The sequence below is a fragment of the Phaenicophaeus curvirostris genome, chromosome 5 (assembly GCF_032191515.1).
Source record: "Phaenicophaeus curvirostris isolate KB17595 chromosome 5, BPBGC_Pcur_1.0, whole genome shotgun sequence".
Lineage (NCBI taxonomy): Eukaryota > Metazoa > Chordata > Aves > Cuculiformes > Cuculidae > Phaenicophaeus > Phaenicophaeus curvirostris.
In genome coordinates this window covers 59,739,171-59,753,261 of record NC_091396.1, presented here as the reverse complement: position 1 = coordinate 59,753,261, position 14,091 = coordinate 59,739,171, and the positions used below count along the sequence as shown (strand labels likewise).

At 36.2% G+C, this 14,091-nt stretch overlaps 1 protein-coding gene across 1 annotated transcript in view; it reads right to left on the bottom strand.

Moving 5' to 3' along the window:
• Positions 1-14,091, bottom strand: part of NUDT14 (nudix hydrolase 14) — a 63,374-nt gene that overhangs the window by 22,757 nt on the left and 26,526 nt on the right. Inside the window, exon 2 of the mRNA XM_069858942.1 lies at positions 12,589-12,632. Coding sequence (XP_069715043.1) covers positions 12,589-12,632 — 44 coding nt within the window. The remainder of the gene's footprint in view (positions 1-12,588; positions 12,633-14,091) is intronic.

Here is a 14,091-nt window from a genome sequence, read left to right as displayed (position 1 = left end):
CTTAGCAGGAGGCTTCATGTGTCCATGTCCCAGAGAAGAGCATAAGACCACTTTTTTGTTATTTTTTACAAAGGCAAAGAATGCTCGGATGTAAAAGGATTGTGATGGATCCAAATCTTGCCTCCATACCTTAAAAACAAGCTATAACACGTCTGCACAAATGAAACACTGTCACAGGTTAGAGCTGCCAACCTTTTCATTTTGGGTGGCAGATTATTCCTATTTCCCATATTCCACAGCTGTATATCTTTGCTGGCTACTCCTGCAGCATCTGACACTCAGGGAAATTGTTGATGTAAAATGAGAGGTCATTAATGCAAACACAATGCCACTGAGCCACAGACCGGCACCTGGGACTCCCCAAGCACATGGCACAACTGTCACATGTAGGTATCGCCTTCGGTACCTGCCACTGCCATCAGGCATGCCACCTCCATAGGCAAGAGGTGGCTGAGAAGAAAACCGTTCAAAACGTGCCTTATGTATCATTAAGGAGCTATAATTTCCTTCTGTAAGGCACAGATCACCTTGGACCAATCATAGAATCATGGAATCATAGAATCACCAGGCTGGAGGAGACCCACTGGATCATCGAGTCTAACCATTCCTATCAAATACCAAACCATGCCCCTCAGCACCTCATCCACCCGTCCCTTAAACACCTCCAGGGACAGTGACTCAACCACCTCCCTGGGCAGCCTCTGCCAGTGCCCAATGACTCTTTCCATGAAAATTTTTTTTCTGATGTTCAGCCTGAACCTCCCCTGGTGGAGCTTGAGGCCATTCCCTCTTGTCCTGTCCCATGTCACTTGGGAGAAGAGGCCAGCTCCCTCCTCTCCACAACCTCCTTTCAGGTAGTTGTAGAGAGCAATGAGGTCTCCCCTCAGCCTCCTCTTCTCCAGGTTAAACAACCCCAGCTCTCTCAGCCGTTCCTCATAAGGCCTGTTCTCCAGCCTCCTCATCAGCTTCATTGCTCTTCTCTGGACTCGCTCTAGAGCCTCAACATCCTTCTTGTGGTGAGGGGCCCAGAACTGAACACAGGATCGAGGAGCGGTCTCACCAGTGCCGAGTACAGAGGGAGAATAACCTCCCTGTACCTGCTGGTATGAAGGAGATTTGGCTGCGCTGCTTTATGAACTACAACTAAGCAGAAAGGCAGCACGCTGAGAGATGGTGCATGTTTGTACAGTGTGTTCCATGGCTGGTGAAGACCACAGACGAGCTCAGCCTATAGCACAGCCCCTCCTCGGATTCGCCCTGCAGCAGCTCTTGCTCCTTTTAGACATACACTAAGTCACCACTCCTATTACAGGAGATGCTTCCTAAAGAAAGCATGCATGTAAATAGGTTACTGTGCAATAATGTAGGATACTGTGCCTAAATATAGGAACAATTAGGCAGCTTAAACGATTTTAAGAAAGACATGTACCTAAAACATCAGCAAGATGTATCTACAAAGACCAGTTACCCTGTACTTGAGCTTTTACTGAACTCAAGTTTGCAGTTAAAGTGTGCCTGGTCCTGGTATCCAATAAAACATTTTCCTAAAGGGATTCCAACTATTCAGTCAAGGATCTCACCTAGCAGTTAAGACTTCAATAAAAATCCTAGCTGAAACACCTAAATGCTAAGATTGTCTAATGATATTTGGCTCCTCTAAAGGTTTCTTCTTCTCTCTAGGTGAAAGTGCAGAAATTACATACAAGTGACCCATTGACACCTGCAGTACAGGAGTCCTGAATCTTAATTCCTCCTCCACCTTTAAGGCCATCATTGAAAGAGAAGATATCCACATTTACAGCTGATAACACCTCTTACAAGAGTTCAGAAAATGACTCTATTGTATGCCACTCACCTAGGAAACTATTTCCAAACCTTCTCCTCTTCTCAACATAGTACAGCTCTGTATTTATTAAGCCCATGGCAACTGATGCTTCATGACATTCCCGCAGAGCACACATTTATACAGAAATACTACTACTACTCACACACTCAAACTTGAGAAAGGAAGGTGAGCAATGTGAAAAACGCAGCATTTGACCACAGCCGTTAGGAGGTAGGAGACAGATGAAAACTGACATCCTGTTAAAATGTGCACATACACACACGGGCATGGAACGTTCATTCTTTTGAAATATATCCTAGCAATTAAGATCAGCAAATGAGCTTTGCCAAAGCTACAAGAGTGTATACTTCTAAGGATCGAGTACTTGAAGAAAGGCTTTGGGGGAGCAGGGTTGGGTGGCTTGGTTTTTTTGTGGGTTTGTGCTTTTAGGTTTTTTTTTTATTTTTACTTTTTTTTTAAGTAAAAAACTTTTTTTTCACTTTTTTTTGTTGGGTTTTTGATTTTGTTTTATTTTTTTCCTTTGGTTTGGGTTTTTTGGTTCTTTTTTTTTTTATTTGGTAGAAATGTAATTTCACCTTGCTGTCATTTGGCTTGGTAATCTTCTGTTTTAATGATCTGTCAGTTGTTGACCTTGGCTACAGTTAATCCACAAGCAACTGCTCACAATTACTAATTGCTTTTCATGAGATGAACTTTTAAAATCCTTTAACAAATAAAAATTGATTCAGCCTTTCAGTATTCCTAGATGTGACCTTAATGCATGCTTTACAAATGTGAATTTGCCAAACTAAAAAAAATTTAAAACATTAAAATTCCCAGGATAGCAATAGCAAAAGAAAGGACAAAATCCGCTTGTGTTTCTGTGAATGAAATAAGACTCTCAAGGCTGGAGATGAGGATCTTTAAAAGATAATCTTGTACTAATACTGTAGTATGCTAAGTAATTGATGAGGTAATATGGACAAAGAAACTGACCTTTCTTTAATCATTGTAAGGGCAACTTGGGATCTCCTCGTGTAAATGTCTAGCACACGTATGTGCTATACATCAATTCTAGAATTGACCAAGGGAAGATAAAGCATCTAAAAAAAGACTTGTTAACATTGAAAGCTAGGGCTTCCCAGCTATTAACCTCAGTCACTTCCACCTACTTTTAAAAGCTAAAAATTATCTCAACATTAGCTTAAATTCTACAATATTGTTTGTGCTGCTTAGAAATAATAACCTTCTAGAGTCGCGGAGACTCTAGAAAATAATGTTATTTATTTAAAAAAAAAACAAAACACAACAACAAACCACCCAATATCTACACTACTACCAGAACCTGTAGTATTTCAGTTCCAACTCTCAAGAAAGACAATGAAAAAAATAAAGGGAGATTCTGAAGAAGACAAAACCAGCATACATGAACAAAAGCAAGTAATTTATTTAATTAGTCCCCTTGACACTCAACAGGTATTTTGGTATTAAAATTACCATTGATACAATCAGAAGAAAATAATGAAACATAGCGTGCAACCACAGAAGTATTTAAAAGAAATTTATTCATCTCATGGGGAATGCATGTGAATATAAAACTTATATATAATCTTTTTGCCTATATGGCTCCTAAGGGAGTAAATTATACAAGAAGGAAAGTTAGCTAGAAAAAATATTAGATGTCCTATAATTATTTTAGCTTAAAAGTATAAACCTGTTTTTCTTCTTGAAATTATATGAATTTGGCTTTTGTTGTTCATACAGTATTGACAAATTCATCTTTCATATTGTTTTCTGTCTCAAGATGATAACTCCATCAAGTCTTTTTAAAACGTTATGTTTGAGAAATACCCCGAATGAGGTTTAAAGTACTCCAGTGAACAAGTGTACTTTTCTTCAAATCAGAAATGGCTACGCTTTCAATTTTAAAGTGGTAATCAAAAAAGCCTCAACCTTGTTTGATAGATAACAACCCAAAGTAATTCTTTGTGAAGATTCATCCTTCAGGAGGGCCTACTTCATCTCCAGTTATTTCAAAATAATTTTTGATGACCAGCAGAAAGAATTGCATGCAGCCTCTATGTTATATCTGTATTCAAATTAACCATCCATTTCACAGCTGGACACTTCCCTGAAAACTACTAATGTGGTATCTAAAGTACTGTCTTCTTCCTTTTATCAGAGCAGCACCTAGTATTTTAAGCCAGAGTTTTCAGAACAGACATGTAATAAAGTTGTACCCTTTGATTATTCTCAGTGCAATTCCATCAGTTTCCCAGAGCTTTAACTATAATGCAGATAGTCCTGAGATTAAATGTGTGTGCCTGCACAGTCTTTACTGGTTCATTTAAGTGTTCCTTCAAAGCATTTTGCATTTTTCAAAGGCCAACACCAATCCAATTGGCTGCTTAAAATGCAGCCTATTACAAAAGCAAAGCTATAAGCTCTTGACAAAAACATTCAGCCTTTCATACTAATCACAGATAAAGTGGACTTGGAAAAAGATAATTAGAGATGTCTAGAAGACTTCTGTATTCTTATGAAATTTGAATGCTTTCTCCAAAACAACTTAATTGTTTAATACTAAGTAAAATCAGAATAAAGTGGGGAGACACGTATGCTTAAGAAAATAAATATTACTTTGGAAAAAATTAAAAGGAATATTGGTTTCAGTAAACTGAACTGCAGCAGGAAGTTGTTCATGACACCATAAAGCAGGAAGCATATGTTTGGTTAATCATCAGACCACTGGAAGAATGAATTAAGAAGTGCAAACAAGTCCATATACATGCACTCTTGAAACACAATCTCTATCTACTTGTAAAGCAGTAATTTATACCCAGCCAGCCAATATGCTGTAGGACAACTACTTCTGAATAAAAAATCCTCCCAGCACCCTGTTTTTATATGACAAAGAAAAAAATAGAAAGTAAATTCAACTGCAAAATAAATGAGACATCAAAGCATGCTGCTCTCAATAACATTCTTTAAGTGTCATATCTTGGCCGGTATCCCAGGATACCCGTGGAAATGACACATTGCATCTCAATGGGATTCTTTCAACAAAATATTTTAATAAATAAATTCAGGTTTTATCCCAACTTATTTGATTAAATAAAGCTCTGTGGGCATTATGTGCAACAGATGTCAGAGCCTGATGGGCTTTTGTTCCAATTCCTAATTATTTGTGAAACTGCCATTTATAAATGCTATCACATAAGACCAATAAATAATCCATCTAAAAACCATAATTATGTCTTCATTCTGAAATGGTAAAAATCAAAGTCTTAAAGCAATTTTTTTTCAAGAACAGTTCACAAAATAGAAAGCTTGTGTTCTGCCCTACCTAAAGTAAGGGACAAACAAGCAACTTAGTTTTTCACGGACAAAAACCCAAATGTGAAGTAAATAACAAGACACTTTGCCAGGTATAAATGTATAGTCTCACCATTATTCATGAGAAACACAGACTAAGAGAGTCAGTTGTTCACAACTTACCGTATTTCCCCATTTTGAGAATAATAGTTTCAATAGTTTCCTCTTTTCCAAAAGACCTTTTCAGATAAAACTATAAAATACAGACACTCAGATTATAGAACATTTCCTAGCTTTCAGAAGATTCTTTTTACCAATACCAAATGCAAACCATGACCATGCTACTGTCCTCAGACCATGTAAAACTCTTCATGAAGAACAGGTTTAATTCAAAATCTGGAAGCAGAGGGAAGAATTTTCTTGATTTCACTGACTATAAGAGAATAAAAACATCTCCTTATTTTGCATATTATCGTAAATACTAAAAAAATGAAATTCCTCAAGTCGTAAAAACAAGATGCCTCTAATTTGGCTACCAGAAATCTGAATTTAGACATTTAGAAATTTAGGACTAATCAGACAAAACTCCTGCATACCTGCTTAGTTTTAAGATTTTTTTATGGATTCTGTTCTTAAAATTAGGCAAAGATTCAACTTCCTAATGAAGTGATGCCCTCAGTCAAGACTTCATTGTCATTTTACCCTGTTTCAGTGACAAGCAGAAAAGAGTTGATATGCTACATGGTGCTTTCATGTCACATATTTAGAAAGGTGAAAAGACAATCCGATAATTCAGCTTCTGATTTTGTATTTTTCTCTGATAACTTCAGAATGCCAAATACATTTATTTTTGCCTCGTTGCTATGATTTTATTTAGATTGGATCCTAAGGTAACAACATAATAAGACATTTTGAAAGACAGTAAATACGCCTACAGAATTCCTGGCACATAAGCAGAGAATCTGTCAAGTCTTCGCTTAAAAAAGCCCCCAAACCGAAAAGCAAAAAAGCACAGCATTAAGTGCATTTTATTTGCAAATACCATATGCAAACAAATCATGTAATTACTTGGGCTGCAGGAAATTAATAGGGTGCTATGTTTTTTCCTTCTAATAGCAGGAAAACCATCATTGTTCTGATAGTGTCCTTGATAAACAGAATTCAAGTCTAAACCCGAGTGTTTTCAATGACAGCAATTACAAAACGTGCCTTCCTAGATTGGTGAAAATGGTTTCTTCATGTCTAAATTAAAAAATACTTTCCGCTTGAGACACTATTTCTTGTTCTATCATTGATTACTGATGAAATTAAAATGATTCTGGGCTGCTTTGTAACATTCCTTTACATTTTTGTGATAGGTAGTAATTTTTCTCTTCAATTGTGTTATCCTCTGCATGAACATGCCCAGCCATCATTACCTTCTCTCAGCTATTATTTCCCTAAACTTTTCATCATTGTTGTTGTTTGTTGAACTATATCCAACTTATTTTAAACAGTGCATTATCTTTGAAGATAATAATGAAAATTCTACAGATAAGGTTTACAGCACACCACTACACATAAAAGGCACATGCCACCCAAGAAAGATCTTTTAGTTTTACCTATAAAGATATTAAAAAGCTGTATTTTCCCCATGTTACAGCTACTGTGATAATTCTTGCACAAAGGAAGCATCTGAGTTAAATTTCATGGTGTCTTATAATACATCGGGACATAAACCAGGAAAATACATACAGGATTAAGTTTCCATAAAGCCCAAATGATCTGCCATATGAAATAGGAGAAGGAATTTAATCCACTGGTATAATGTGGTCAGGGCACATGACTTCCACCCTGTCTCCATAGCTGCCTGCTACAGCCAGGGAGCCAGAATAGCAACCCTGGCTCCTCCAGGCCACTTGCGTGGCTCTAGCGACCCATCACCTGGCCAACTCTCATGGACAGGGCTGGGGATGTGACAGACTTCTCCCGGCACAGCTGTTTATTCCGTACTCCTCTCTGTGCAGTCGCACCCCCCAACTTCAGTGGCGTGCGAATCGACCAGGAGCACAGAGTGATTGGTTCAGGATATTCACCTTCCCATTCTAAGTTATGCTCATTTTTCACTTGCCTCAAGAACCTCCTTCTGTTTATCCACAGTGCTGGTACCTGCAGGGGACGATATGCTGAGGTGCAGATTGCCTTGCTTTCCTTCACCCTGCAGACGGAAAACTATACTTTCCTAAAACCTAACGGAAAACTATACTTCTCAGTGTTCTTTGTAATACATGAGCTATAAAGCCTCTTTCCTGAGCAAAGAGTTAAATTAAATTAGGAAATAATTTGTTTTAAATGTGAAATAAATTAATCTCTACTTAAAGAAGACAGTCTTATAAGGCTGGATATTATTTCCTCCTCCTTTCAGAGAGCTAAGAAAAGGCTTAAAAGGTTTTTCCATTAAGAATTTTTATTTAAGTCAGGAACTATTACTGAGTCCGCTACATGCTTTTGTAGTTGAAACCACAGCAGAACAAAGGTACAATGCAGAGTTGTAAGGTTTTTGCTCCTAATACCTTTTCCCTGTTACATGATTATTTTCAGAGTGAAGAGGAACTGACACAACAATCTCACATGCAATTTAGCCTCCTCATTTTTTTTTCTTTCAATTATAGTGTACATCACAGTGAATTTGTCATACCTTTAAAAAGAAAAGTAGATATAATTTTACTTTATGCCCATTTTTGATGCAATTCGGAAGCTGTTCTTCTATTTGTCAACCAGCAAAAGGTATGGTTATGTTCCTGTTCTTGAACATTATTACTTAAAGCACAAAAGCAAGCACTTGACTGTACACTGACCTTCATCTGTTCCCAAATTATGTTTTTTAAAAGCTTTGAATCTCTTTAAGGTGAGATGTAGAAATCTGAAACGAACTTGGTCTATTGCTTTATAAAGTAGATGCGTGTAAGACTTAAGCGTTACATTTCAGGCTCTTAATATGTTAAATATAGAAAAAATATGATGAGGGAGAATAGAACCTGAACGTAAGTCTGGTTTTAGAGAATATTTCCTTGTTACAGGCATTGACGATTACTTTGGAATATTTGGTAAGTTTCCATTTCTGACAGAAAACCATCAGAAATCTGCAGAAAGAAAATGTCCTTGGTTGTTGTTTTTTTTATTTTTAAAAGCAGTGACCTTAAGAAAACATGAACAACTCCTTCCCCCACAAATCACACCACCACAAATCGCTAAGCCATTTTGATAGACCCAAGGCTCAGAAGCATATTGAAATACATATTTCATTTAAATTTTAATCACTTGCACTCCACATGATTTTCATAAGGATATGTTTAATATTGAGCAAATACCTCACCTGAGTATTCACAGGAAAAGTAAACTTTATTAGAAAAGCATAAAATAATAGAGCGCATAAAGTAATTGCAGAAAGCATCTTTCACTGTATATCACTGCCTAACACAACAGGCCAGGATTATCTAACACTTAGGAGCACCACCTCAATAATCCTTTTAAATAATTACAGTTAAAAAGAGCTAATGGATGATTTTTATTTTTCTTCATTCACTTTTAGTAATCTTCACAATTGTTTCTAATGATATAATAAAATCTTGCTATGAGGTCTGATAAAGTTCATCTGCATGTTTTGAAGAAAGGTTAACTTAAATGTAACTCTGCAGGACCAGAACAATAGTTAACATACGCTCCAATAGAAAAAAATGGCTTATAAGTTGACAGAAGTCTTCATAAGCTTACAAATTTTTGATAGTTGTAAGATAGGAACTGTAACATTTGCTAAGTATTTAATCTACTTATAAAAGCATAGAAACCTTCAGGTTGTAAGAGGCTTTTGGAGATCATCTCATCCAGCCTCCTGCTCAAAATTATGCTAACTTCTAAGCTAGGGCTGATTTCTCAAAGCCTTGTCCAGGCAAGGTCTGGATTTCTCCAAGGATAGAGGTCCCATAGCCTCTATAAGTAAAGTCTTCCAGGACTTAACTACTCCCCATAGATGCATCTTTGTGTCCTGGGTCTTCCTTCTGTTACAATTTAAACCTAAATATGGTAATAAATGATGCTGCTTTTGTTGATACTGACACTCAGTTGACTTTCAACAGCACAGGCTTTGAATGTTTGCCTTGGCAACAGTTTATAGTGTGACCAGTAATAATTTTGCATGAGTTTTTTTTGTGGTTTTTTTTTTCTTTTGCCTTTAAGTGGCATGGAGGGGTTGAGAGTAAGCAATTATTTATTCAGCATAAATTACAAATAATGCAAAGCAGAGGTGAATCCAGGACTGGTACTCTCGTTCTGAGTGGTCTTAATCTTAAGAAAGCTCAGGAGCTACACACTGTAGACTCAACCCCAGATCTGAAATAGAAAAGAAAAGAAAAGAAAAGAAAAGAAAAGAAAAGAAAAGAAAAGAAAAGAAAAGAAAAGAAAAGAAAAGAAAAGAAAAGAAAAGAAAAGAAAAGAAAAGAAAAGAAAAGAAAAGAAAAGAAAAGAAAAAGTAGTCTCCAATAAAAATTCTGCTATTCCAGCTTGTGCTAGCGTTACACCAGCTTGCATACGGTTAAATGATCTTGTCCTACTGCAATATATTGTGAGATTTTAAAAGGTGACTCATGGTTAAGGCAAATTAAATTACTACTTCAGTCCTCATGTTTTTATCTTTGATTAATTTAATCAGCTGTTTATCTGAACAGTTGGAAATGATAAATTTATACAAAAATAACTTCATCTCTCCTGTATTAAGTCTATATTCAGATCCAAAGCTATTGAATATTGACTTATGTTGACCTCATCTGAAATGAGAAAGAATGCTAGGGTCCTAAAGGAATGCAGCACAGAAGCCCTCAGTTCCCTCTCATACAGCATGGAAGTCAGTCTTAAGCCACATTTACTTGTGCTACTGAAAGAGGATAACAGAAAAATACATGAATTAAGATCGATGTCTGTTGGTATATGATTAGAACAGTATTTTATTTTTTTTTATTCAGCACCATTAAATTAATTATACATACTGATTACATGTAAATATATAATATGTACATATCTGTACTTCACAGATTTGACATTCCAATGTGTATATTCAATACAGTTACACTGCCTAATTTAAAAAAACTTGGAGCATTTCACAGTGTTACTGCATTTTCAGAAGTAAAATAAATTTTGAATACTTTTGAGTAAGTATTATGGAAAAGGAATTTTAATTGTAGAAACACCTAAAATCTTCCTGAAGAAGACAAATGAACTAGGAAATACTAACCAATAGGACACGTGTACTGGAAAACTCTCCTCCTCTTCAAAATTTTATCCTTCGTTAAGAGTAATGAACCTCCAAGAGCTCTCTAAGTACAAAGTCCTCTATAATCTTCAGCAACTAGACAACATGACTTTTCCATATAACTAGCATCAAAGCTGCCCTGTTAACATACAGTAAATTCAGGGCTTTAATGCATTATAAGGGATTTTTTATATCAAGAATAATTTACCTGCTATAAACTGGCTTCATATTCACAAATAGAATTTATGTAAATCCATGGATTTCCTGTACAGAAAGTTCATATTCTTACTTTTGGTGTCAGAAGTTGCATTGAATTTACTTTCGAAAGTGTGTTAGACATTCTACAGTTTAAGAGTAGTCACTAATAAGTTAGGATGGCAGCTGTCGTACATCTGAAGCTAACAAATGCTATGCGACCAGAAATGACTGGCATGACATGTGGCTGTAGTCTTTTTATACAGTTATGTTCTCAACTATTTTAAAAATGTCCACAAAAGTCCTTCACAAATACTGTTTCCAAGAAGTTCATGGAAAATTGATCCTTTAATATTTACTCCACTCAGTTAGTTGCATATATTCACACATTAGCACAGAGCGATAATCAAAAGCTTAAAAAAAAGTAGTAATACAAATTATTCATTTCTTAGTCATGTTCTTAGCACTGTGACTTGAGACTGGATTCACTTGCTTGAAAGTAAAGGGCATATGTCAAATTTCCAGCAATCAATTATCATTTCAGCCTTTGTATCTGTGATTATAAATCCAAGCACATGCCCATATGCATAGACAAAGTGCAAAGACAGAACTGTCTTCCAGGAAAATTCCAAAAGCAAGTGTGAAGTTCAGTATTGAAATATCACTCCGTTTTCTGTTCTCATTCTCGAGCAGTATAGGCATTTTTGATCTATTTAATATTTTCCCAGTCTTCTGGGAACTTCAGCTTTCAGAAACTTTATACTGATAAAAGAAGTTGATACCACTTTATGTCTGTCCCAGGTGCCTACACACAAAAAGACTCACTGTAAGCGTTTAGAGGGTTTCAAAACAGAAGAATTTCCAAAATGCAATTGATTTTACCCACGTATTTCATGCACAAGAAATACACATCTCTCAACACAATTCTGGTTACAATTTTTTTTGTCATGAGTGTTTTACTACATTTTTACATTTAATAGAGTTAGAAAAGTTTTTTCCTAGGGAAAAGCTGCTGTCTTTGCATTTTATAGTTATCTTCTCATACCTGAATTTTTGGTGGCTAGATGAAATATTTATACTTGAAAAAATGACATGAGAATATTTAAGTATTTAATAACTCTGGGACTAGGTCTGTTTCCCCTAGTTGTTATAATTTTGCATGAACTGATCTTTTAAGTCAGGAGTTAACTGCTTTTCTTCCCCGATAGAAGAAATACAGTTGGAAAGACAAAACATTTCTTCCTGTGTGCTTAGGAGAAGTTTTGGTGTACAGACAGAAGGACCCAAAAGGTTCCAGGCATTTGTAAAGCTTCTTGAATTAGGCTTTACCTGAAACATCCTTAAATAGCCATGATGGAGAGGAATAAAATAAAAAAGTAATCATAATATTAGGATTTGCTCAAACACAAAACACAATCTCTACTTTATTCCAAGTAATTGCCAGAGAAAAAAAATCAAGCAGCATGACCATAACCCTAGATGCTTTTTAACAGCCTTTATATTATGACAGTACCTGGGATTGTTTAATCACTGGAGAGAAAACAGTCACATTCTTTAGACTAGACAATTTAATGGCAAATAACAACAGTGTTAAGTAGAGGGGGAGAGGGCAAGTTCTTCCTTTGGGTGACGTATTCACATTCAAAAAAGAAAATTTCATACAATCCATACTTTCAGTTCCTTATTCTATGTAATCATTAAAATATACATCATGTGCCAAACCTCTAATATTCGAACAGTCAAGTAAAGACAAAACTTACTGAAAACATAGTAAACCATGAGGAGATTTAAAAATTCTGTCTAAAGTAGTGGAGAAATATGTGTAAGTATTACACAAGAAGTGAGAATTGAAAAGGAAATTGGAGGAAAAAGATGTGACTCCACATCAACATGATTTGGCCAATGGAAGAGAATATAGTATGAAAAACAACATAAAGACAAAAGGAAATAATGTGATTCCGCCTGTTACCTGTCATGTGTCCTCATAAAATCCCAGAACTTCTTCGTGCCATTCTGGGGAGAAAAAAAATCCATCAGTAAAATCAATTCCAACTGAAAAAAACTATAATGGAATTTAAGAAATTTTATCAGGCATCTCTCTGAAAAGCTGGTATGGCTGGTTTTATTTACCATTATTCTGGATTTTGAAAGTAAGTGTTATAGATGATGAGAATTGTCTTAGGGCAGTACAAAATCTTAGACCCGTAATATTATGCCAACAGCCAACTGAAGACTGTGGTAGTCTTTGGGCTCAATTTTGGCCACAGTATCAACTTCAGATGCCCAATCCAATTCAGGTGCCAGGAACCTGTAAACAGCTAAGTTCTAGCCAGTAAAAAACCCCGCAGATTTACGTTATTCCATGCCCAGAAATGGTACTATCTGAAGAGGACAGCTCAGCACTTTCCTCCTAACTAAACTCATTTGGGAGTCAGGAACGAGACATCCTTCCCTCTAAGCCCTTACAAGGCCCAACAGCTGTTACTGTGCTCTGCTTGCAGTGGCAAGGATATTGTCGAGCAGTAGGCTTGAAGTCACTGCACTCACCCAAGGACTGAGAGACTTAAAAAGGATTCTTTTCTCAAGCTGGGGCAATTTCTGTACTTAGCTCTCTTAAAGGAATGACAACCACTGCAGCACAGCTGAAACCAATCCTTGAAAACAAGCTTTCTTCCCCAGTTTTATTGAACACATACACACATGTCTACATTTATATACTATCTTCTATAATAACCTACATCAATTCTTAGACACCAGTTAACAAAGACATGTATATATTTCTTTACCGTGCTTATTGGAAGTGTGAGGGTATTTTTCAGCTGAAATACAACTCAAGAGATTTCACTCCTAGGTCAGTTTTAAGTCTATATAAGGAATCGGTATGCAAGCAGAGGAAATTCTTTTGGTTTATACCTTTCTCTTATTAGCAAGGAAAGAAGTAGACCTGTTGAAAACCTACATGCCTAAAATATGCTTGATGTTAGAAGTAGAACAAGCTCTCTATCATAAAGTATGGTTAAATGGATGATCAAACCCCGAAGAACTGGTTAATGATTTAAAGCAGGTAAATGTGAGCAATGAAAGAAGAATCAAGTTCAATTGGTGGATAAAGGTGCCAACCAATATAGACAGGCCCTTCAGCTCTATTACAGATGTCATGGCTACCAAGTACACAACAGCTGGTGGGGATTAGATAACAAGCACTGTGGTTCAGAGATTAAGCTCCTGAGCTTTATGAGTTTACTAAGCTTTTTGGAAGAGTGACCGTTTGCTTGCTAGCTGAGTTTTCCTTGATTCCCACAACTCTAATTATAAACAGTTGTTCACCTCAAGAGAAACTCTAGTCTACTCTTCCATTGGTGTCCACACATACCTTCTGTTCATTGACAGGAATCAAACACGTGCATTAGAAGAGAAGTCCTGTCATTGTTTAAATGCAATATAATGTTGAAAGAGAAAGAAAGACAGCAAA